Genomic DNA, 27014 nt, shown 5'->3' with positions numbered 1-27014 from the left:
TATAAATCAAAACCAAAACTTTTAACATATTAAGTATGTTTGATGAAAATTCATCACATTAACTAAAATTAACATGATCATGAAGGCAAATAATATCAAGCATAGGGTGTTTAATTTCCTATTTGCAAGGTATGCAAAAAATAAAATATCAGATGCTCGGAAAAGCATATCTCCCTGCACAGTAAAAGCATGGTAGAGCAAACAATCACGAAAATAAGATAGAGAAGAAAAAATTTCACACTTGCTCTTTCATTGGCTCATGGCATTATACAATGAACCCGCGTAAGCAGGAAGATTAATGGGAAACGAATTGCAATTGGGAGAATACATATAAGTGATTTTAATTTTTATCATGACTAGATAGTTCAAAGTCGCATGTATTTGTTTTATAGCTAAAACGTGCGATATTAGATCGAGATGGATAAGAAAAAGTGCATTCTTGTATTGTAAAAGTAGGGAGTATCACATGACAAACAAAAGCAAAAAAAAAATGAAGATTTTCCAAACACATCTTTTAAGCACACATATAACATTAAGGGTCTGTCTGATAACGGATTTTGAGCAGGATTTAACCCAGATTTAGCCTATATCTTGTTCATTTTGGACAAAATAAAGCCGCGATTTAATAAATCCGGATTTCAAGGATTTCTCTAGTAGATTCAGGAAGAGCGAAGAGAAAGAATGGCGCGAACAAGCTTACCTTCCTCCACGGTTTTGGGTAGAGCGGAGCGAAAAGAGCAGAAAGATCGATTGTATCGCTAGGGTTTCCGGAGAAGCGAGAGCAGCCGGAGAGGATAGTGATGATGGAGGCGAGGCATTCGGGCGGGGTTTTGGTTTTATGATTAATTAATGAATAATAAGATTAAATATAATTAAATATTTTTATATCTGTTACTTAATTATTAAATTGTTCCTTAAATTCAACCATTATGATTGTTAAAATTTATATTTTAAATATTTATTAAACCTACTTATTACTTTGGGCATTTCGTGCATTTCAGGATAAGCTGTTTATCATGAAACGCGGTCCGCGGTTACGTTTAGTGTAAAAACTCAGACAATTTCAGATAAACTAGTGAAACGAGCGAACCAAACTGTCAGTTCAGGGCAGTTCGGGCATTTCAGGATAAGCTGTTTATCATGAAACGCAGCCCGCGACTACGTTTAGTGTAAAAACTCAGACAGTTTCAGATAAACTAGTGAAACGAGCGAACCAAACTGTACGGCGGCGTTTATAAGCTGCCCCAAACGAATCCTTATTCGTTCTCACACATCCCCTAAAAGTTTTTTCCTTAATACATTTTTTACAAAATGAATAAAAAATTAGAAATCAAATGTTTGAGGGGTACTAAGTTATTGCAAAATTCACCGAGAACATTCTTTCATGCTTTGTACTCATGGGGAATCCCTTGACAACTACATCTTTTTTATAGGAAGAGATCATCCTTCTAAGAGAAATAACCCCTGCCGAATTCAATAATTTACGGTTAATAGTCTCTTTCATTTACCATATTTTTTTTCGCAAAATAAGCGTAAAAATTTTATTTGATTTTAAAGTATGTTTATTTTGATATTTCTTTTAAGTCATGTTGAAAAACGAAGAAAGTTTGGAACAAGTGTCACTTAGTAATTGCATGTGAAGATTGATTCTTTGTTCTCAGTGTTTAGAGGAGATTAAATTAAATGAACAACAAAAAAATCATTTTAATAAAAAAAATATTGAGAGTCACGATATCGAAATTTACAAACACACCGCAAAACTCTAATGTGTCAGCATATCTAGCATCAAAAATAACAAAATTATGCTTAATGCAGTGTGAGAACATTAAAAGGTGCAACATAATTTTTTTGTCATAACAATAAAATCAAAAACAGTCACATGTCTAACACCTAAATGTCATACTTTTTGTGAGAGTTTAAACAACAATTTTGGGACATGAAAGGTGCAACATAATTTTTTTTGTCATAACAATGAAATCCAAAACAGTCACATGTCTAACACCTAAATGTCATGCTTTTTGTGAGAGTTTAAACAACAATTTTGGGACATGCTGCACAATTCTGATGTATTCACATATCTAACAGCCAAATAATAATCATGATCAACATAGATGAGTGAGCAATGAGCTAGTCGTGAAGGTAAAGTGCTGCAAGTACGGAAAGAAAAAATCATGATCATACCATGATAATGAAACTAAAAAAATAAGATCATATCATAATCATATAATTAGAAAAATTGTCAAGCATACCGAACAATAAATGATTAAGAAGACACAACAACTCAAAGACATTAGTCTTACAGACAACATCTTAAAATAGTTTCAGACGCAATATCACCAAAATCGAAGCTGTGAGCTCACATGAAGCCAAATGCTAGCCACAATGATAAAAGTAAGCTCCTATGTAGAGAGAGATAATGGGAGATAATTATGAGTCTCAAGCACCTCACATGGAAAATGAGCGAGGAAAAAACAAAGACTAGTGATGATAAGATTAACCATATATGCACAAAGACACCCTAAATATGAACAATAATGCCCTTAATGGACTTGTATCATTGATATTATAAGGGCACATTCAAAATAATGGGGGGTCAAATAAAAAAGAAAATATAACGAAACTGCGTAAAATAGGCCGTCATGGATTGAGCCAAGAGGCATCGTGCTATAAATTCACGTTTTGATTTTCACCCTTGATGAAGTCCTGTCGTTCGGTCAAACAGTCGGATGCTGCATTCTAATAATGTACTGTCATGTCCCCACAACCCCGAACGGTATCTCAGTTTGTATAATCAGTAAAAATCATATAAATTGGATTGTTTTATTTTTAATAAAGTCGAGACATCATCAAACTACTCTGCTCATCTATCAAAGTCGCATGTTGACATGGTGACTGGCTTTTGAAAATCAAAGAACTATCCATTTAAAATATTATATTTTTTAAAGGTTTTTTTTTTAATAATGGAAAGAGATAGAAGAGAGGATGTGTGGACATCCGCAAACAGATTGAGCTAAGGAAATTGGTTGAGAAATGTAAAGCCAATGTGATCTTCAACTCCTTCAAAACTAATCATCACTAGAAAGAATTATGAAGCTATTTGATCTAAAGTAGAGTGACTAAGGTGATAGAACTTGGAAAATGACATGACAAATGAAGACGGTGATCATAATTCTTGAAATTGAGACTATACGACACTCGTAAAAATAAATTGAAAATTTTCTCATACTAAGTATGATATTTGTAGTTTTCACCATAATTTTCTAATTTACAACAAATATCCAAAATTATGGTGAAAACTATATTACACACTTTAACAATTCAGATCGGACAGCAATGTAAATAATAAAAATTAAGGGAAAGATATGTAAATATTCCTTTCTTTCTGTTTTAATAGAAATGTTCATATGCTCTAATGTATTTCGCGGGGGGTTTTCTTGTTCCAGGGGAAAGAGCGGCTTCCTCTTTCTCTCTGCCTCTCCTGCAGCTTAGCAAGACAGCATGAGGCGGGCGGCAGCAACCCTAACAAGTCTGGCGAGATCAGGGGCGGCGGCGCCATCTAGCGCCGCCGGGAGGGTATCGTCCCCCCCGTCGTTGTGTATTCCGCATTCGCAAGCTTCAGCGTATTCTAATTGCTTTTCGATCCTGTTTTACTTTCTTGGTCGTCTCAGTTCCATGATTTCTTACTTCCGTCCTTGCAGTGGAGATTATCGAAAATCACAGTCACCGCGAGTACAGCTCCGGGACGACCACCTCATCGCCGTGCTTCTCATCTTTGTTGCCGACTATCTTCGCAGCTGCTGCAGTCGGAGTAGCGTCCGTGGATGCCTCATTTGCAGACGTCGGCGAGGTACTTGCCAATATAATTACTATGGGTTTTCTGTTGCATTTTTTTTTCTTGGTGTTTGCTTAATCTTTGTTTGAACTCCTGGCTGATCAACGGAAAAGCTGGCGGTTGCTGAGAGGCAGAGATTGGAGGAGTTGATTAAGAGTCGAGGGATGCAGCCGGGTTCTTACCCGCTCTTTACTGTTGATGTCAGAGGGCCAAAGGTTTGATGGTTGATTTTGTTAATTTTGGTTTGAAGTTGTTATTTGCCAGATACTCCTGTTATTGCTTATATGGACTAAATTATGAAATCGAATGTCGTTTGTGAATTTGATTTCGTCAGACCCGTCTGATACTTATGTTGTTGCTTATGTGGAATTAAATTATGAAATGGGAATGTTGTTAAGTTCGTTTATGAATTTTATTTCATCAATTATGAATAAGTTGGGTATTAGTATGACAGAATAACTGAAAATTTTGTCAGATATAGAATCTTCTTGACATATCAAAACCATATTCACTTCTATGGAATTAATTGACTTGAAATTCAGATGCCAAACATAGTATCAAATGGATCCCTGAATTTGAACTGGATCTAGACAAATAGCGCTAATGCAGTGTTGGAAATAGAGGCAATTGATCTAAAAAAGCTATAATCTATTAAATTTAGAGATATTAGCCAAACAGTTAAGTTTGATTGTTGATAGGAAATGCAATATTTTTTTTCAGTAAGTTCTTGGATTTGAAATCGGGAATTGGGATCCTCTTTTTGTTGGGCTTAGAAAATTTATTTTTTGAAATATGCAACCTACTTTTAGGTTATATTGCTATGCTCACCTATATAATGACCCGAGCTTTGAGCTCAAGGATTTATCTAGCACTCTTGTGGTTGTTGACTGCCTATTGTAACACAAACATGGAATTAACATATGATGCTGTGGATGACTGAGGGTTAAATCGCGGGGTCTGGGTGAGGGCCAACAGAGAAATCAAATCACCATAGATCGGGATACTTTATCATTCGATATCACAATAGGAAGATAAATCAAATCTCCATTGCTAATAGATAAAACTTGATGCTTCTTAAACACAAACTTTGATTGCCATAAGAAGGAATACCAACCAATCTTCTAGCGCCTTTAATTCAATCATCACCACCACAAATAAATTAATGTAATGCAACCTGCCATAGCAACTTATTATAGGAGGTAATATAGATTAAACTAGGATTGAAATCATGCTAAGTCATGTGAATAAATTTAACACTAAGGTATAATGCATTACTTTCTTTGCTTCATTATTGACAAATTTTTTATAATAGAAATAGCAATTAAAAAAAAAAAGAAAAAGAAACAATTTGTTCTCATTTTGTTTCTTGATGCAATGCTTATGATGAGAAGAAACACGAAGATTTCTATCAATAAGATGTAGACATTGTGTAAGATCCAAAAATATGTTATTACCTTTTTCCTTTCTTTCCTTCGTTGCTCTCTACATTACCGACTTCCCAAAATCGCACTTTCCTTTTTCTTCTCCTGCTCACACTTGTCGCTTTCCTTTTCTTCATTTGTTTACCACCTCCCACGACTATTTAGAGAAGGCCGAGCATGGGCAAGGGCAATGATTCTCCACATCTCCTATCCCTCACCTCATTCCAATCTCCATCTTTCTCTCGATCTTCTTCCCTCTGCTTATCCGATTTTGCCCCAAAACCATCGCCTCCGTGACCGAAACCTACAACACTATTGCGAGTAAAGCTAGATGGAAGGCAACAGTGGGATCGCAGTATAAAGTGACCCGACCTCCCATCTTCTTCTCCTCCTTCCGTTCGTTGCCACCCGAAATCATCGAAGAAGTTAACCCTCGCTTTCATCCCTCTTGCACGCAACAGCTCCTCCTTTCGTTCGCTGCCACCCGAAATCATCGAAGAAGATAACCCTCGCTTTCATCCCTCTTGCACGCAACAGCTCTTCTAGATCCCATAAAATCCACCTCCCAAGGGATTTCTAAATCGGGATTTAAGGCAAAACAAAGTGGGACAGAGATTTAATAATTAAGATTAAGAGATGTTTTTGTGATTGTTCATTAGGTTATTTCAAAATATAAGTTTTCTTCCTCAGCAAACTAAAATGAAAGATTATATTATTATAAGTATGTTAATAGGCCAATGTGCACAAATTTTTTCTTTTAAAATATTATAACAAGAATAATAACATTTATAATTATCTATTAGGTAGCACCTAATTTAATGAATGAATAAATTTATTTGTGTAATAATTTATAATTTTTTTTTTCAATTGGTGTTGGATCCATATTCAAACCGTCGAATTCATAGAAGTATCGTGATTATCGTCTCGAGGTAAATATTGTTTATTGAAGGATAAACGTATCTTTACTAGTTAGGGGCGTTATTTCTTGTTAATTATAATAGAAACACATATATTGTTTATGTTTTATCAGTCCCGCTCTTGCTACTTTAATTATGGTATTGCACTTGTTACAAACCTACTTTGTTGTTCATGATGAAATTATCTACTGTCTTAATATATTGCTATATATTTGAATAATCCTGCAGTTATAGTGTTGTCTTTTTCTTGCATTTTATGAACCTATATGTAGATTCACGTCATATCACAAGCCTGTAAAATTGCATACTTCTTACCTATTATACACGAGAAAACAAATTGGCATGCTCGTGTGTGATAATATGCAGGTCAGTAGAATTTTTTTGGAATTTGGCTCGTCGGGCAGACGGGCCTACAGAGTGATGACTCTATAATTGATATTTGTTAAAACCAATTTTAGGGTGTCTAATAAAACCACATAAATATAAATATAAATATAAATGAACATTTAATGATAAGAAATTTAATTAAAAATGATTGCATGTTTTGTATGATATGCATATCCGATATTTACCCCTTTTATCGGTCTTACAGTGTTGCATATGCACCTAATAATTATTCCTTGTTGCTACTGTATGCCCCATTTCCCTTGCCGCTCATGCTTTAATAGATATATGCTATTTATTGAGTTTATCAAACTTATTGTTGATATTTTTTAATAACATGTTATATTCAGTCACTAGTAGGACCGTCTCCACCAGAGCAAGCTATTCAGTTTTAGTTTCTTAGTTTTGTTATTTTTTCTCAGTATTTGTTTTAACTATTGTGATTTTCCTTGTTGGATCTTGGTAGTTGTTTCATATTATCATTTTTGTTTTAATTAAGCTAGTTTTCTATTTATAGTTGAGTTGTATCAGTGAACTTTTCAGTGTTAATAAAATTTTCATTTTCTTCTTTATTTGCATGTAAGTCTTTATTTGAAAATACAAAACAGGTTTATTTCATTTCTTCTTGCCTTGTGTTGCCGGGTTGTACCGCCTTCTGGACTCGGGGTGTGACAGAGTGATATTAGAGCCCGTGTTTTTTATTTGACCTTCTTTGAGTTGCATCTTATTTCCTTTGACTTCTTAGAATTAGGGAGGGGATAGGTTATCCTTGTAAGTCAGTTATTCCATCTGACAAAGAGAGGCGCTGCGACCGCTCGTGGATAGGAGTTCAGTGATCTACTATAAGTGAGGTGCCTGTTCTGAGGAGGTTTCCGCTCCCCTAATCGCCGTCATGCTGATCCAACTGAAACCACCGAGACAGCTGGAGCACAAAGTCTCAACTTGGCGACTATCGTGGAGGTGATAACATACTCAAACATTGCAAGCTAACTCTGCAACCCAAATTGCACAGGCGGTCCAAGCCATCCAACAAGCCGTTTAACCAACAATACAAGTCATTCAACTAGTTCTACTCGTGGCTGCCATGGAGACTCAACCCAATCAACCAATGAAAATGACCAACTTGAGCACTATGGATCGAGCGATGGATCAGTTTTTGAAAACACATCCTCCTACCTTTAATGGCACGGTGGGCTTGATCTAGTCTGATGCATGGCTCCATTATATTGAGAAGAGACTTCAAGGAATAAAATTTCCTGAAGCCCATAAGGTGGACATTGTGACTTTCAGTTGCGCAAAGGAGCTGATGATTGGTATGAAAGTCACTGTCACAAAATTTTTAGACTTATGTGGTAGTATCTTGGGCAGATTTTGAGAGAATATTCCTGAAACAGTATTTCCTTTCTGCAGACCGGGCCAAGCTCATGAATGACTTAAGAAAGCTGGAGCAAGGGATGAAGGCCGTTCAACGGTACGCAAGTTGCCAGGATCTTTCGTTTCATCACATCTATTAATCAACATGAAGATCAAAAGGTCTATCATCTACTGGTTGGCTTGAGAGAGGACGTTCAAAGGTGTTGATTTGCGGTTAAATGCATGAATTACAACGAACTAGTGGATCGATCTATTCATGAGATGAAAATCAACGTTTGCGAGGAAAAGCATGTTGGGAAGCAGAAGAATTCTAATACAAAAGCCAATTGGAGTTCCCAAAAGAAGCAACTGAGAATCAAAATAACCAAGTGCAGAAGCCAAAAAACAAATCCTCGATGCGTTCGTTGCGGGAAATGATATTCTGGGACTCGTAAGTTGATTGTCGGTAAATGCTTCAATTGTTATAGCACCGATCATAAAGCTAAGGAGGTCAGCTGTAAGGGACAAACGCCCAAGAAAATAATTCCAAGTGTCATCATAATAGTAAGTGGCATAAGTCAAATGGAGGACAATTTCAGTAGCATCATAAAAAGGGTCAAGCAAAGTATAATCATTTTCAGCATCAACATCAACAACTAAAAAAAATTGTGGCATCTTAACCATATCAACAGTGTTCTCTTGCACCACAGTACCAACAACCTCAACAACTACGACTGATGTATCAACAATCCTCAATGTTGCAGTACTGACGTCAACGAGCTCAAGCTTCGGAGCAACCCAGGCATGCGATTCCATCGCGAGCATTTGTTATGATGCAAGAAAAGGCTCGAGAAGCTCTTGATGTGGTGACAGGTATCATCCTTATTTTAAAGCAACCAACAAGAGTATTTTGTGACTCAGGGGCAACTCATTCATTCATATCAAACAAATTTGCATCCAATGCATTGATTTCTCCATTACAAACATATGTATCAATCACTTAACCATCTGGATCACCTATGATTGATACTTAGTGTATTCGTGATTGTGACATTATCATAAATGACATGCATATGCCTGCTTCTCTCATAACATCCCCATTAGCTGAAATTGATGTAATCTTGGGTATAGACTAGCTATTCACATATCATGCAATTATCAATTGTCATAAGAGATGGGTAAATTTCTGCATACCTGGCTCACTTACCGTTTGTTTCAAGAGTAGTAGAGGAGTCATTTTTTGTCTAATTTCGGCAATTAAGGTTTATAAATTGATATCCCATGGGTGGCTGACTATTTTGCTCATGTGTTAGATTTTGAGAAATCCAGTGTTGCCTAAGATAGTGTCCCAGTGGTTCGAGAATTTGCGGAGTCATTTCGTGAAGTGCCTGGCTTACCACTGGATCGTGAGATCGAGTTTACCATATATGTACTTCCGGGGACCACTCCAATTTCTAAAGTGCCATATCTGATGGCCACTGTAGAACTCCAAGAACTCAAAATCCAGTTGCTAGAATTGCTTGATTAAGGAGTCATCCAGCCCAGTGTTTCATCTTGGGGAGCACCAGTTCTATTCGTAAGGAAGAAAGATGGAAGCACGCGGTTGTGTACAGACTACTGAGAATTAAATAAGGTCACCATGAAGAACCAGTGTTTCATCTTGGGGAGCACCAGTTCTATTTGTAAGGAAGAAAGATGGAAGCACGCGGTTGTGTACGGACTACTGAGAATTAAATAAGGTCACCATGAAGAACAAGTACCCACTGCCTCGTATAGATGATTTGTTCGATGAACTATAAGGATCTTCGATATTTTTCAAGATTGACCTCCGATCAGACTACCATCAGTTGAAGGGCAATGATGAAGATGTTTCAAAGACTGCTTTTCGATTTCAATATGGACACTATGAATTATTAGTGATATTATTTGGTTTAACTAATGTCCCCGTTGCCTTTATGGATTTGATGAACAGAGTTTTTATGCCTTACTTGGTTTGATTTGTTATTATTTTGGTCTACTCTAAAAATGAAGAGGAGCACACCCAACACCTTAGAGTAGCACTGAATACTCTTCGTGAGAATAAACTTTATGCCAAATTATCTAAGTATGAATTTTTGCTTCGAGCAGTGACATTTTTGGGACACATTTTTAGTGGAGCTGGAATTTTTGTGGATCTTGCTAAGATTAAGACAATAATGGATTAACTGAGGCCGAACAATGTCATCGAGATTCGTAATTTTCTAAGATTAGCTGGATACTATCAGAGATTTATTGAATGTTTCTCTCGCATTGCCACACCTTTATCAAAGTTGACACAGAAGACTATTAAGTTTGAATGGTGCAATGCTTGTGAACAAAGTTTCCAGAAACTCAATAATTACTTGGTAACGATCACCTTCGTGACCGAAGCTTGCGACACTTTTGGGAGTGAAGCTAGACGTGAGAGAGCTGATCTCCCATCTTCCTCTCCTCCTCTGTTCGCTCATACTCGAAACCATTGAAGAAGATAACCCTTGCCTTCATCCTTCTTGCGCACTACAACTCTTCTAGATCCCGTAAAATCCACCTCACAAAGGATTTCTAAATCAGGATTTAAGGCATAACAGAGGGGGACAAAGATTTAAGATGTGAGATTAAGGGATGTTTTTGTGATTGTTTATTAGGTTATTTCAAAATTTAATTTTTTCTCAACAAATTAAAATGAATGACTATATTATTATAAGTATGTTATTAGGCTAACGTGCACAATTTCTTTCTTTTAAAAATCTTATAACAAGAATAATAACATTTATAATTATCGATTAGGTGACAGCTAATTTAATGAATAAATAATTTAATGAATAAATAAATTTATTCTCATAATAATTTATAATTTGCTTTTCCAATTGGTGTATGATCCATATTTGAATCGTTGAATTCATAAAAATACCGTGATTGGTATCTCGAGGTAAGTAACTGTTGTTTATTGAATGATAAACATACATTTCCTAGTTAGAGCGTTATTTCTGGTTAATTGTAGTAGAATTACATATATTGTTTATGTTTTGTCAGTCCCGCCCTTGCTACTTCAATTATGATATTGCACTTCTCATAACCCTACTACTTTATTGTTCTTGATGAAATTATCAACTGCCTTAATATATTGCTGCATATTTGAATAATCCTCCAGTTATAGTATTTTTCTTTTCTTGCATTTTATGAACCTCCATATGGATTAACGTCATATCACAAGCCTGTAAAATTACATACTTTTTACGTATTATATCCGGGAAAACAAATTGACATGCTTGTGTGAGATGGCATGTAGGTCTGTAGATTCTATTTGGATTTTGACTAGCCGGAGTCGACGGGCCCACAAAGTGACGACTCTATAAAAAAATCGTCGGGTTTCCTTGGGTTGGTATTTGACATTCCCAATTTTAGAGTGTATGTTAAAACATACTAAATATAAATATAAATATAAATGAAAGTTTAATGGTAAGAAATTTGATTGAAAATGATTGCATGTTTCGTATGATATGCATATTTGATAATTACCTCTCTTATTGGTTTTTCAGTGTTATATATGCACTTAGTGATTCTTCCTTACTTGTCGCTACTGCATGCCAAATTTTTCTTGTCGTTTATGCTTTAATAGATAGATGTTATTTACTGAGTTTGTCGAACTCATTGTTGATATTTTTGCATAACAAGTTCTATTCAGTTACCTGTAGGATCTTCTCCACCAGTACAAGCTATTCGATTTTAGTTTCCCGGTTTTGGTATTTTTTCTTAGAATTTGTTTTAGCTATTGTACTTTTCTTCGTTGAGTTTGGGTAGTTGTTTCATGTTATTAATTTTGTTTCGATTAAGCTAATTTTCTATTTTTCAGTCAAGTTGTATAAGTAAATTTTTCAGTACTAAGAAAATTTATATTTCTTTTTTTATTTGCCTGCAAGTCTTTTTTTTAAAAATACAAGTATATTTCTTTTATTTCATCATAATCTGCGTTGTCGGGGTGTTACCGCCTTCCGTACCCGTGGTATGGCACATTGAACATTTCAATTTAAAAAAAAAACATCAGAAATGTATACTTCTTATATTTCTTAAAATAGAAAATAGATGATTAAACAAGATATGAAGATTTAATGCATAATTTCGAGTATAAGATAAAATAATGAGAGAAAAATTTAAATGTTTGTGCTTATTGAATGGCTGATCATGACTTCCAATGACTATTGACAAATTTGTTTATATTCTTGAAAATGTTATCAATGGAGGCGATCTTAGGATTAGGTGATTAAAAAAAAAAGAATAATGGTGGAAATACTTATTAAAACTGTAGCTTACATGATTCTATTTTTATCTTCTTTTGTTTATTCATTTTTATTTTCAAAATATAGAGATTGTGTTACACCAGTCGAACTGAGTGAAGCAATTTTTTTTTTAATTTTAAATCAAATCTTAAAATAAAACTTTTTTTGACTTGCTAAAATATGTGTAGAACGTTATGATAAAAATAGTATTCCAAAGGTCTACATTTTCTTACAAGGGCAAACAAACTACATTTTTTGTCTTGATTTTCTCAAACTATTTGATTACCTTCTAGTCTAGCATGAACATAGCAGAGGCGGGCAATGCAGCTCGACATTCCTCACCAACATATATTTTGACTTGTACTAATTAGCATTGAGTGGATATGTACTTGTTTGCTTAGATTGTCACAAAATATTTAAATATTTCATGATATAAAATAGATTCATCATAACCATTTATTTTTATTTGTTCACAATTAATTTTTTAAAACAAATCGTTCTAATAAATTTTATAGATAATCAAAACATATCATAAGTCTTTAATTTGTATCATATATTTTTTTGGTTTTTTTAATGTATCTAAAATTATACGCCAAATATTAAGTTGAAGGATAAAACTTGATCACTTTACTATGACCCTACCTGCTTCATTCTATGACCCAACTTGCTTCTATCTCTTACCTAAAGAAATAATTATATAACATCTAATGATCTAATAAGGTCAGCGAGAAAAAAATTTCTAATACTGAGTCAAAATACAAAAATAATATGATAATATTCATGTTAATTTTTTGAACTAATTTGAATATTGATATTATTAGACGTAGCTTTTTCAGTGCAATAAAACTTAACTTAAGATGTTCTTTAAAAATTAAATAAACGAAGGTTACAATCATCACTGCAAGGAAATGAAATACAATTGTCAGTCCAATTATTTAATGCACTATAACAGTCATTTGTTGGTGTTGAACTATTTTCTTTATTTTTATTTTATAATCTTATTTCCACTTGTTATAGTCTTATAATTGTCATATAATGTTTGTCTATGTTTTGGTATATTAGATATTATATGTTCATCATTTTTGCCCGTCTATCTATTGATAACTTTAATAAGAGTTAAATTTTGCTCCAACGTAAATAGTTATCAACAGTCTCTCCATAAAAGTTGGACTGCTCCGACCTGGCAGCTATCAGGAGTTACGTACACCATTTTGGTCCTTATAATGGCTCATTTAAAAAGAAATTTTTTGTCTCCTTATGCAAGTCATCATAATCTACCAATTTAACCACTATGACATGATCTTTTATAGTATTTCTTTCTTAGCATTCGTATCATAAGCCTTTAAAGTTTATTTAGCATATTTTTCCACGCATGCTATCATTAATTTGCGTTAATCCAACAATAAAGGCATAAATATGCAACATGTAAAAGGCCATGTGAGTTGTTAAATGTATGGCAAGCCATAGGACCAGTACAAAATGAAAATAACATATAATTTTTTTTAACAGGTGAACATGTACTTTTATTAGGCTTATTAAACACATCAGATACTCTTAATATTGTAGAGATTAAGAAATTTCTACTAACATACACATAACGGTCCAATATAATCGCTGCCATTAATAATCATTAGGCCTATGAATGATTAATATTTTATATTAGAGATGAGTATTACACAACAAATATTTGATCTTTGAAATGAATTTCTTTGGATTCGTCACCGATAAATCTTGATCTTTTAAATATCACCAATTAAAAAGTCATTCCTTCAACATGTACCCATTTCCTAAGTTACCAATTCAAATTCATATCAAATTGAACTCAAGTAATATTTTGACCTCAAAATAATTATTAAGGACATAAACCCTTATAAAAGACATTAACCCTGCCAAGCTGTAAAACAAAATCGAATCATTAAAAATCAAGATAAAATCTACATTTCTTCCCCAAAAGTGAACTCTTATCTTCAGACTTAGCTGTCACCCCTCAGCTTGTTCTGCCTTCATTGCAGCTCACGGGATAAGGAATGAAATGTAGATAGCAAAGTAATGTTTTAGTAGCTTGGTTTGTATTAATGTGTAAGTGATTATATTATTAACATTTTTTTTAAAAGCATCACAGCGGTTCCTTAAACGCATCTGCCACTGCATGCCTTTTTCAGTGGAATTTTGTTTTCTTCTACAGCACATCAGTTAGGCGTACATTAAATTAAATGGAAAAAATCTGAATTAAATTAAATTTAATTTAATGCACATCAGTTAGGCGTACATTAAATTAAATGGAAAGTGTTATTAAATGAAATTTAGGACAATAGATTTAATTAAGAAATTAGTTTATAAATATTAATATACTCACATATTTATACATATTTTTATATGTTAAACTTATCATTAAAAATGCATAAATTTCTTAAATTTTTTTTTTATCATTTACATCATGTGTGATAATTAGGATATAAAAATTAAGATAATGTTTAATATTTGCAGATTTTTTGGGTATTATAGCGGTATGTAATATATATCCTTCTTTAAAGATTTGTGCAGCTCAAATCATTATATTGTCACTTGCTGTTTTCCTTTGAAAGCAGCTGTTTTATTACTTTAACCCATAGCTTGTGGGCGCTGGATAATTTTACTATGCCTTTTGTGTTTATTTCTACGAGCCAGTCAATGACTTTGAGGCTTATTGTTCTTAAACAAAATTGCTAAATAGAAAGCTAATCTTATTCTCGATGTCTCAGGTTGCTCTTAAATTCAAAGTTCCTCCATCATGTGATGTATCACGCCTTATTGTGGATATTGTTTCGCTTCTAGGGCAGAAGGCTGAGCGTCAGGGTGGTGGTTCAGAAATGTTATTACATGCCTGGGACAGGTTCTTTTCTTTGCCAGCTGTTCTAAAGATTTGACGTTTTGTAATCAAATAGGTTTTTCTAAAGTTTAGGCCATTTCATTTGATGAGAAGATTTTAGAATTCTGTAAAGAATTTTATTTCTTGTTCCCAATGCAATACACTTCACTACATTTATATAATAACTAAAGGCAACAAAATAGGAATCCCTCTAAATAGGGTAGAACAAAAAATAGGAAATATAAATAAAAAAAGAAACATTATTAAAAGAATATATTCTGAGATAAGCAAATGAATTTATTCCTAATGCGAATTTGCACTTTCATACAGTCACCCACAAGTTGGGTTGTATATATTGTACAAATCAAGATTGAACTTCAATTCATGATGACTGACTCTTGATAGTGCTTTGGTGAGAATATTAGCAATCTAAAGCCTTGTGGGAATATAATTGAGCTAAACTATTCTATTAACATTTATGTGATGAAATGCCTGCCAATCTCAATGTGTTTTGTTTTGTCATAATGCATAGGGTTTTTGGCTATACTAATACTCACTTGGCTAGCACTGGACATCTTAAAAATATCTTTTGTCTCAACCTAAAATTCTTTTAATAGCCTTTGAATCCAAATTCCCTCACATATTTCTAGTGCAAGGGCAAGATATTCACATATTCTGCGCTACTCCGAGTGACAACATGTTGCTTTTTGCTCACCCACATGCCTTGATTTCCCTAGATGTATGAACATTATCCAGTGGTAGATTTACTATCAGTTACCTCTCATGCTCAACTAGTATCTATGTGAACCTCAATCTCACATTGTGAACCTCAATCTCACATATGTTCTTTTGAAAAACAAACCATATCCTGGGGTCATCTTTAAGTTTCTTAAGATTCTGTTCATCGCTTCCAGATGATCTTCATTTGGATAAATATCATATTTTGTGTGCGATAGGTAAAGTAGTTTGCCCATATTTCTTTGACATCTTCCTTTGTCAACTGGGTTGTTTTCTACTATTTTGTTTAGTCGTTTGTTGAAATACATGGGTGTAGTTTCACTTAATAGGTTTAATATGTACTTTTGGGATATGACAATTCTCTCCTTAGACTAGGTCACTTCCATTCCCATAAAATATCACAGAGTCTCAAGGTCTTTGATCTCAAATTTTGTTGCAAACATCTTTTTTAGTCTAATAATTTCCTATGAATCATCATATTTCAAATTAATGTCATCAACATATACTAGGAGAATACCAATTTTACCTCTAAGATTGGATTTAACAAATAATTTATGATCAACTTTAGACTGATGATATCCATTTCTAATCACTGTTTTAGCAAATTTGTCAAACCATGTATAAGGAGATTGCTTCAAGCCATATAAGAACATCTTCAACTTGCAAACCAACTTATTGTTTGACCTATTTTCCAAGCCCAAATGTATAGTCATGTATACTTTTTCATCAAGGTCCTCATTTAAGAAGATTTATTTGACATTTAAGTTAGTATAAAGATCAATCTTAATTGACTGGAAGAGAGAGCAAAACTCGAATAATATTAAGTTCGACAATAGGTGCAAATATTTTCTAATATTCAATTCCATATGACTGCGTGAAGCCCTTGGCTACCAATCTAGCTTTGAATCTCTATACACTTCCATCTTTTTTGTATTTGATTGTGAATATCCATTTGCAGTATAGATTTTTTCCATGAGGTAACTCTATAATTGTCCATGTGTTATTCTTTTATAGAGTCCGAACTTCCTTCTCAACTGCTTGTTTCCATGTAGGAACCTTTAGGTCTTCTTGGATAGAGTTAAGAACCCACACACAATCAGTGTATGTCTAATATGGCAACAACTTCTCAAAATCTACATATCCTTCAATCCGGTAATCTGTGCACCCTCAGATACCTTTCTTGTGTGCAGTTGTTTGATTAAGGTCATCAATAAATGGTACAAGGGAGTCATGAGGCAAGGAATCCATACCATTATGATTATTAGATTTAGGACTTTGTTCTGGCTCTTGATAGACCTGAATTTACATAGTGTCATCTACATGCTCTGTGGTCATTCTTATGATGTAGACACAAAGTTCTTGATCATTGGTGTCATGTTGAGGTATAGTAGAGCCAATTGGGATAGTTTCTGTGACAAAATTTAGTTCTTCGAGTGGAGCTAGTTAGGTGATAAGATTTATTTCAATTGAAGGAAAAGTGACCTGAGTATCTTGGAAAAGATCCCAAATCTAATATTTCCTTTAGCTCTCATGAATTTCAAATTTGGGAAAATAAGATTGACTGTCAAAGAATGTGACCTATATGTAGTTGTAAATTTTTTTAGTGGTTGGGGAGTAACATGTGTACCCTTTTTGATTGTAGGAGTAACTAAGGTAGATGCATCCGGGAGACTTGGGATCAAGTTTGATGCAGTGTTATTGATGGGTGTGAACAACGACAGAACAATAAAAAATCTTTAATGGTAAGTTAGAAAGAGAACAAATATGTAGATAGGATTCCATGAAAACATTATGGTGAATTTGAAATTTTATGGCTTGACTAGGCATCCTATTTATGACGTATGTGCCTGTGAGAATGGCTCTCACTCCGCACCCCCTCATGATTAAACATAATGTCTCGAGCCACCTCAAGTAATTATCTATTTTCCCTTTCAACGATCTCATTTTGTTAAGAAGTATCCAAACAAGAACTTTTATGGGATAAGGACTAATGATGGAATTAAAATGTTCCTTTTATTATCAGTTTTATGTATTTGAAATTTGCTTCAAAATTGAGTAAGAATCAATGCATAAAATGATTGAAACATGATGACTATTTCAAAATTTTCTTTTATAAGAAATATTTATGTTGTTCTTGTGTGATCTTTTATGAATGATACAAACCATTGTGCCATATTTAAATTATTTACTTTTGAGGGTCCCGCAGAGATTGCTGTGAATTAAAGAAAAGGGATGTGAAGGCTTGCATTGCAATTTAGACTATACACATTTAGTATGTTTTTCAAGTTGGCAAATTTCATATTGATAAGATTAGATTTTTTTAATGCTAAATAAATATGGAAACATCTTTTTTATGGATGACTAAGACGATAATGACTCAGCATGACTTGACTTTCAACTGAAGTTATGTTGATAAAATTTGAACTGTAGTTAGAAATAATTTGGTTGATGACATTGTTTATCTATGAAGTTATTTTCTTTTAGAAGTATAGACCATCATGCATCTCAACATTGTCAGTCATCTTCCTTGAATTCACTACCTAAAAATAATAACAATTAGAATTTAAGTTACTAGCACATTTTAGGTTACAAGTAAGTTTGTTGATTGAGAGTAGATTGCAGTTTAATTTTAGAACATAAAGAACAATGTAGAGATGAAAATCCTTTGTCAAATCAACAGACTTTGTTCCTGCTATGGTGATAACAAACCATCAATTATTCGAACTGCAGAATGGCTACTACATGGATTGTAATATTTGAATATATTGATTTCTCCGTCGTATGAAATTATATTTTGGAGGATTATAATTTATTGCTTTGGATAATACAATCATAGGATAAGATACTTTGATGTGCTAACAGGCTAATAGGTTGTTCGACAGAGGATTGTGATGCTTATATAGAACTGTAACTATTCCTAAACATTTTCTTATATTACTTCAATTTGCTTCTGGTGAACGGGTTGAATTATGAGTTGTTGTTGGTTGTGAGAATAAGATTTGTTTGGTTCTTAATATCATTTCTTCCATTAGATGACTTCCAATCTGTAGGTTTATAGTGTAAAATTCAACATTTTCCCTTCATATGGCTAGGTTTCTCAGCACCAAGATCATCCATTTCTGAGCTTGTTATTTTGAGAGAAATTTTGAGTGTTCAAGGTTGAACTTTCAACAAATGATGTGTGATTGTTTGGCATTATCAACTTTCTTTTGCTCTACTCCCTTCGAACTTTTGCAAAGTTTTCCCAAGTGGTAGGGATGGTTGCCATTTTGGACAAGTTTGAACAAATTTGTTTTAAAAGAAAAAAAATTGATCCCAAAAAGCCTGAAATTTTTTACCACTGACCTACAACGGTTAAGTGGTTGCTAAATTATTCTAGAGGTTTCAGATTTGAGTGAAGTAGTCTCTTTGAAAAAGAGGAGCCATCAACTCCTCTTTTAGCCTTGCACTTCAAATATCTCCTTGCACTGGTTATGCCTTTTTTATGTCCTATCTTATGTTACTATAGAGTTTAATCTTGACCCCAATATGGGTTTAATTTACATGGATGAATTTGGATAGAGGTGAGTTATTTTATGCACACATGATAGATATTTATTTCATTAAATTTAAATCACATCAAGTAATAATTTTCAACAAATATAATGATACATTGAATAACATATGTAAAACATGGATTATTTAATGACTTCAAAATTGAATAGAAATATGATGCACCTACTTAATTTGATGGCGGACCAAACAATTGAATATGTCAATTGAAATTTCTAATAATTTATATTATTCAATAGAAAAAAAATAAAACTAACATTATAGTTTGATATAAATTTTAGGAACTTCAAGGTTGCATAAATATATATTTAATTGACATTGTAAATGCTAAAGATAAATGCATAAAATCCCAAGTTTCATAAAGCACATGAATTTTTTAGTCATCACTTTCTATAATTTTAATAATTTCTCTCTCTTCCACGTAGATTTTTCTCATCTTAAAAATTTCTTTCTTCTTCTGGTGAGTCAATCTCAGTTTCTCATTCTTGAGCAACAACATGAGCAGATGCAGGTTGATGAACTATTCTTTTTCGAGGATGGACCTCATTAGTTTTTACCTACTAAAATTTATATTTAATTAGCAATCAAATTATGCCTCTTCAATTTATCTCTGGTTAGTCATTCATCACTAAAACATTTCATATCAGCATTATCTATTTTCTTAGTCAACCAGTCACAAATTTTATTAGTATAATCCAAATTAATTGGATCAATTACATTTCTAAATTTAATTTCTTCTGAAAGTTTTAAGTGTACTTTATAAATATCAAGTCATTTAAATGCTTTTGATCGGATTGATTTCTCTTTTTTTTAGTGAATCTACAGAAAAAAAGTTGTAAAAAATATATAAAACATGCGGAATATATAATATATTCAGAATTTATAAATTATTTACTTGCTTGATGATACTTTAGTTTCATTTTAGACCTAGTAGCACTGCAAGTCGAGACTAAATTTTTAATAGCCAATTTTTTCATATTTGGGGCTGATGCATCATATCTCTCTCTTAATTTGTTTTATAATTATAATATAAAGCTTAAGAAAAACTATTACCAAAACGATATGAAATTTATAATTACTTATTATACTTCGAATTTCTTATCTCTATTGTGGATTAAATTTCAGTTGCAGAAAGGCTGACCCTATTTTAAACATAATATTATAGCAGCAAAATGATGGGGTTTTAATCAAGATAATTAACTAGAATTGACAGGGTTTAAAAGAAGTTTTAGAAGTGCAAACATATTAGGAAACAAAATGTTGGTGCATCCATTAGTATGTGGAACTAACTAAAAAGACTAAGAACTCAATTGGATCTCCTTACTTGAAGCTCGGGGAAAGATGATCAATGTTGTTATATTTTATTTTGCTTATATTTTCATATGGTACAAAAATTTAAATCTCACATTCACCATAAAGTGATGACTCAAACTACTCCCTTACTTTGCTTTTGATTGTTGATCATCATGAAAATGCACGCCTTTGTCAAATGAAGGGATAAGGAAAATGACCCCAATTAGAGAGCTAAAATTTTGAGTTTTATGCTCAATAGCTGTAGAAAATATGTGTGAGGCTAGCGGAGAAGGCACAATAGGCTCACGATCCTGAGAAAATCAGTTGGTTCCAAATTTTAAAAGCAAACATAAAGTGATAATGTTGCGGCGATAATTAACGTGTTAGTAGCTAATCTCTAACTATTTGAATGTTCTTAATGCTCTTAAACATTTGAATCCCTCAAATTTGGATGAGCTTGAAATACTTGAGAAAATTTATCTAAAAAAACTGCGAACAATATGGCTAGCAGCCTTTAAAATGTATCTTTTTTTCAATAACCACGTGACTCTAAGCCAATCCACATTTTAATTTCAACGATAATTTAATGCTATTTCACCCAAAACTTTGTCCAAAGTCTCAAAAGATGTGGAACGTCAGAATTCACTTATAAAAGTTTATTAAAATTAAAATTCAAAGAGTATAAAGTGGATTGGTTGAACAAACATGATCAAAGTTGTGGAAAACCAAGCTAGATGAAGGTGATTGGTGGTTCTATGAGAAAGGCTTATAATGACGTGACATCAATCAATTAATCCAGTTAAGTAGTTACCCTCTAAATGAAAATCTAATAAAAATTTGGTGAGCCTAATGAGAGTATGTCATTAAGAGATAGAGATTGGCCTACTGAATGAAAAAGAAGATGACTAATGCATTTTCTTAGTTTGTCTTATGATTCTTGAGACCACTTTAATATATTTTATGTATTAAAGCTTAATTTATATTATGATTTACATCAAATTTTATCTTTTTTTGTCATTCAAGTCTCAATATATTATAATTTTTAGAATTTAGAAATTGTTTGAAATTTGAATTTGTTGGTACACCCTAGGAGTGTTAAATCTGGTATGCAGGTCGGGTTTGGGTATAACTCAAAATTGACACGACTCGAAACTGCTTGACTAAGACCCAACTCGAAACCAACCTGCCTTCAATTCACTGTTACAAACCCGACCCATATAACCCATTAAACATATAACAACTATTACGGTCAAATTCGGGTCTATGTCGGGTCAATTTCAGGTTGGCGGGTTGATTTGGAGTTAACAGGTTATATTCAGGTCAATTTTGGGTAGGCAACTCAATCAAAACTCTACTCAAAAAGTTAAATGGGTTAGGATTCCCAACTCGAACCCAACCCAAAAATTATTCAAGCCAAGCTAAACCTTGATATTTATAATTAGGTTTGCCTCAAGTTGACATGGCGGGTTAGTTTTGGAACCACTAGTACACCCTTGATGTTTATCGTTAAATTATATATGTGAATCATATTTCTTTTCTATTCTATATAAAGTTTTAAATGACCTTATAGATATTCCATGTTCTATACTTGTTAATGAATGTATTGCTATTTTTATTATATTTTTGTAAGTTAGAAGCATTTAGTTCCATGTTTTATAATTGTTAATGAGTATTGCTATTTTTATTATATTTATTATAAGTTGTAAGGATTTTAGTTAATGAAAGCGCTCTTTTGCTTTCTGTTTTGAAGCAAAAATAAGTCATCGCGTGTTGTATTGCATTTTGTGCCTTGAGCTTTGAAAGCAAAATCATTTTAGTTAATGAAAGCGCTCTTTTGCTTTCCGTTTTGAAGCAAAAATAAGTCATCGCGTGTTCTATTGCATTTTGTGCCTTGAGCTTTGAAAGCAAAATAAAGTATTGTAGTAATATCTAGTGTAAAAGCTGAATTTAGATTATGGCACTGAAAATATGTGAATTTATTACTAAAATTTAGCTTGGGAGATGTAAATGTGCAATGAGACTAATGATTAGGGGTGTAAATGAGCCGAGCTTAGCGAGCCAAGGTTCAACTCGTTTAAAAATATCATGTCATGGGTTCGATTGCCCTCGTATGTAGGGTGTGGTACTCAAATATTTAACATACTTAGGGATGGTCGGGGCTCGTCCAATAGCCTTTGGTCATTTCTTTAATATATATATATATATATATATATGATGTGTATTATTTTTAAATAATCTAACAAAAATTTATAAAAGATTAAATTCATAATAATAAAAAATTAGAATAAAACAAACATTAAGTTATTAAATTTAATTAAAAATGAATTTTACGAAAAAAATTTCTCGTATAAAATGTGAAATGACACAAGCAAAATCACCCTAAACTTAATTTCTCTATCGTGACCGCCTCTTAGTCCCTTCCTCTCTTCTTGAGCGTAACCTATCTTCTCGACTCTCGTCTCTTATTTCGGTCTCGAGTTCTCAAGGAGCCAGAAAGCGAGCAAAATCCGAGAGTTGGGTTTGCCTTCTCTCTGGTTTGGTCGTCGCTTATAGTTTGGTATCGTTGCTCTTGTGACTCCCGTCTCTTCTTTCAGTCTTAAAATCAAAAGTATAGTTTGTCTTGCTTACTATTTTCGGATATATTTCTCTCTTAGACATTTTTTTCTATTTTATGGTCTCTTTTCTAAATTATTTTATGATATATATGGATTTTGTATGGTTTTATAAATGAGGCTTGGCGCAAACACCGTAGACCGTTAGAAACAACTCGGTAGGCTTGCCTTTCCAATTTAACCCTGTCGTGGAACGGTGGAAGATTATAAATATATGTTTTTAATCAAATCTCTCTTTCAATATGCTCATTGTGTTTTGTGTTTTGTTTTGTGTTATGTATTGAGCTATGTATACATGTTTCAACACCGTTCTTTACTTTCTTTCAATCAAGAGAAATTTACATGCATACCATAGAATTCTTATATATTTACATATCTAGCACCTAAAATTTCATATTTACATTTACATACAATTCTTATGTCAAGGATTTGAGTATCATGCATGTAACTATTACAGTTTTGGTGTTTGAAATGTAAATAAATAAAAATTACATTCAATCTCTATGCTTTTTTGAACTGTGTTTCACACATGTATTTGATTTGTGAATAGTTGATGATGTTGATTTGCTCTTATCTAGAAGAATTAATGCACACCAAGTGTTCACCAACTTTCAGTCATTTTCTGGTTTTTGGTATAATAAATGTTAGCACTTCAAAAGTAGTTATGTGTATTCATTCATTTCTATTTTGATCCATGATTTATTGCGCTTAGCTGCTCATGATGTTGAGAGTTTCAAACTTATGCAATATTTGATGTTTTATGGTTTATTTAGTGTTGGGTGGATCTTGAAGTGCATAGAATGATTTATTTCATTTTGTATGTAGTGTGCTGCAATGTCAAATTTAAATCTTTCTCAAAGTGCTTCATCTGCTAATGAAATTGACGTTAAAGTCGAAAATAATAGTAAAAATCCAATTTTTGTTTCAAGAGAATCAGATATAGTAGTTGAAACAAATAATGTAGAAGTTCTGACTAAAAAGACAAGAATGAGGGAATTCTTGATTTGGGAGTACTTTGTTGAGATAGAATTTACAACCAAAGGAGCTGCAACACCTTTTTGGCAATGTATATACTGTCGTACCAAATTTCATAAACCAAAGAGTGACACCACTTCACAACTACTTAGGCATGTCAAAGATTGTAAAAAAATCAAAAGAAAGAATAAACACATCGATTCATAAGATAAAAGATAAAAAACCCTTAACCTGTTGTCTCATGATACTAGTGCAGATATTGAGATTCTTATCATCCATGACCCAAAGAACTATGATCAACATCGAATAAGAGAAATAATTGTCAGAATAATAATCGTGCATTAATACCCAATTATGATAATTGAGCATTTGTGGTTTAATATCTTGTTGAAATCATTAAACCCCATTATGAGAGGGTGTTCCACAAATACTATTAAAAATGATTGTATGAAGGTGTATGAAAGAGGTTCAAAGCATAATTCATCCAATACGAGAGTCCGTCAAATATTTGAACAAGTTACCAATGAGACTCCACAAGTTTGTTGAGGTCTCTAAACGGTTAGGAGTTTCAGCCACTAAGGGATTATCTATTGATGTGCCAACAAGATGGAACTCGACCTATTTAATGCTTGAATCTATTTTTTTCTTATAGAATTGTTTTTAGTCAATATGCAGTTTGAGATAGCAATTACAAATGGTTGCCATCTAATATAGACTGGGAGAGCCATGAGAAATTAACTAAATTTTTTGTCGTTTTTTGTAGTGTAACAAAAATTATTTCAGGTTCTTCATACCCAACATCCAATGTTTTCTTGTCATGCATGTGAAGAAGTTGTTAATAGAGGAGTCTTCTTCTTCTTCCGATGATTATATTAAAGGAACAACCATTGCAATGAAAATTAAGTGATAAATAATGGGGTGAGTGTAATTTGGACTTCAAATCAAACAGTTGGTTATATGTGTCTGACTCTTCATTATATTGACGATTATTGAAATTTATAAAAAAGAATCATTAATTTTATTGAATTAGAACTACCTCATAGTGGTACTTATATTTATGTTGCTATATCTAGTTGTTTACTTGATTGGAATCTCTAATATAAAGTGTCCACGATAATCTTGAACAACACCACTAAAAATAATGTTGTCGCTAGCTCTCTTAGAGCTAATTTTCAATCGAAAGATAAGCTGCATTTTCAGGTTTCTTTCTTCCACGTTAGATGTTGTGCTCGTATATTAAACATCATGGTTCAAGTGGGCTTGAAAGAGATTCAAAGCATAATTCATCAGATACGAGAGTCCGTCAAATATTCGAAGAAGCTACCAATGAGACTCCACAAATTTGTTGAGGTCTCTAAATAGTTAGGGGTTTCAGACAGTAAGGGATTATCTATTGATGTGCCAACAAGATGGAACTCGACCTATCTAATGCTTGAATCTAGTCAATATGCTACTCGAGATAATAATTACAAATGGTTGTTATCTGATATAGATTGAGAGAGGCATGATAAATTAAGGAAGTTTATTGTCATTTTTTTTAGTGTAACAAAAATTATTTCAGGTTCATACCCAACATCCAATGTTTTCTTGTCATGCATGTGAAAAAGTTGTTAATGGAGGAGTTTTCTTCTTCCGATGATTATATCAAAGGAATGACCATTGCAATGAAAATTAAGTTTGATAAATAATGGCTGAGTGTAATTTTCTTATGTCTGTGGCGGCCATGCTATGCTCTTGACCGAAATTTAAGTTTCTTCATTATACGTTTTCAAAAATATATTCATCCATTGAACTCAACTAAAAAATTCAAGAGGTTGAAAATACTCTTTGATGTATATATAATGAATATACACTTGATTTTGCAAACTATTGAAAATACTCTTTGAAGTATATATAATGAATATACACTTGATTTTGCAAACTCTAGTATATCAAATGTTAGTGGATCTTTGAATTTTTCAAGTGACATTTCACAAAATTTTGATTGTATGCTTGGATTTATGGATTTTGTGGTATCATCGGGGTTCGCTAAACTTTCAAAATCAAATTTGCAAATATAACTTGGGGAGGGTTTAGTTTTGGCCAATAATGATCAATCTGATATTCTTGAGTGATAGAAATTGAGCAATCTTAAATATTCATATTTATCTTAAATGACTAAGGATATTTTATTAATTCCAATAACAACAGTAGCTTTCAGAATCTACTTTTAGCTTCAGTGGGAGAGTTCTTGATGACTATAGGAGTTCATCTTCTACAAAGATAGTCAACGCACTTATATCTGCATCTAGTTGAATTAGAGCTTCCACACTTAGTTTGAAAACGCCCTTGATAATATATTTTATTACTATAATCTTTTAAATTATGTTTAATTTAGTCTTTATATATATATATATCTATTGAAAAGCCATGTTGACCTCATTTTGAGGTTGTTTCTCCTTTTCTTAGATCCTAGGATCTAGCTCTAAGACTTCCTATCGACTATCTTAGAGGGGGAGCTGGGACCCATCCCTTTTAAGAAATTCAAACCACTTCCCTATTCTCTTGTGGTTGTCGGCACTTAAAAGAAAGGGTTTAAAAGAAAGTTTGGGGGGTCACCAGTAAGAAGCTGTCGGTCGCCGGAATTGAAATCTCATCGTCCGCTTCGGAAGGACGTTTTAATTTACGTATATATATAATTTTAGAAAGATATGAAATCAAACTGACCTCATATTTTTCATAGTTTAAATGAAAGAGGACTCTACCTCAAATCCTGTATCTACCCCGAGGGATAAACACAAGACTTGAGGGTGAA

The 27014-nt window shown here is 33.0% G+C and overlaps 2 protein-coding genes across 2 annotated transcripts in view; one reads left to right on the top strand and one right to left on the bottom strand.

Annotated features, from left to right (window-relative positions):
- Window positions 1-816, bottom strand: part of LOC110017902 (exosome complex component RRP4 homolog) — a 61845-nt gene extending 61029 nt beyond the window's left edge. Inside the window, exon 1 of the mRNA XM_020715058.1 lies at window positions 701-816. The gene's annotated coding sequence lies outside the window, so the exon portion shown is untranslated. The remainder of the gene's footprint in view (window positions 1-700) is intronic.
- LOC110019676 (ATPase family gene 2 protein) overlaps window positions 1-27014 on the top strand; it is a 57098-nt gene that overhangs the window by 4229 nt on the left and 25855 nt on the right. Inside the window, exons 2-5 of the mRNA XM_020717447.1 lie at window positions 3542-3620; window positions 3699-3847; window positions 3946-4047; window positions 14944-15074. Coding sequence (XP_020573106.1) covers window positions 3542-3620; window positions 3699-3847; window positions 3946-4047; window positions 14944-15074 — 461 coding nt within the window. The remainder of the gene's footprint in view (window positions 1-3541; window positions 3621-3698; window positions 3848-3945; window positions 4048-14943; window positions 15075-27014) is intronic.

Source organism: Phalaenopsis equestris, unplaced genomic scaffold (genome assembly GCF_001263595.1).
Source record: "Phalaenopsis equestris unplaced genomic scaffold, ASM126359v1 Scaffold000002, whole genome shotgun sequence".
Lineage (NCBI taxonomy): Eukaryota > Viridiplantae > Streptophyta > Magnoliopsida > Asparagales > Orchidaceae > Phalaenopsis > Phalaenopsis equestris.
Note: the sequence above shows the minus strand (reverse complement) of the source record. Positions and strands in the feature narration are given on the sequence as shown.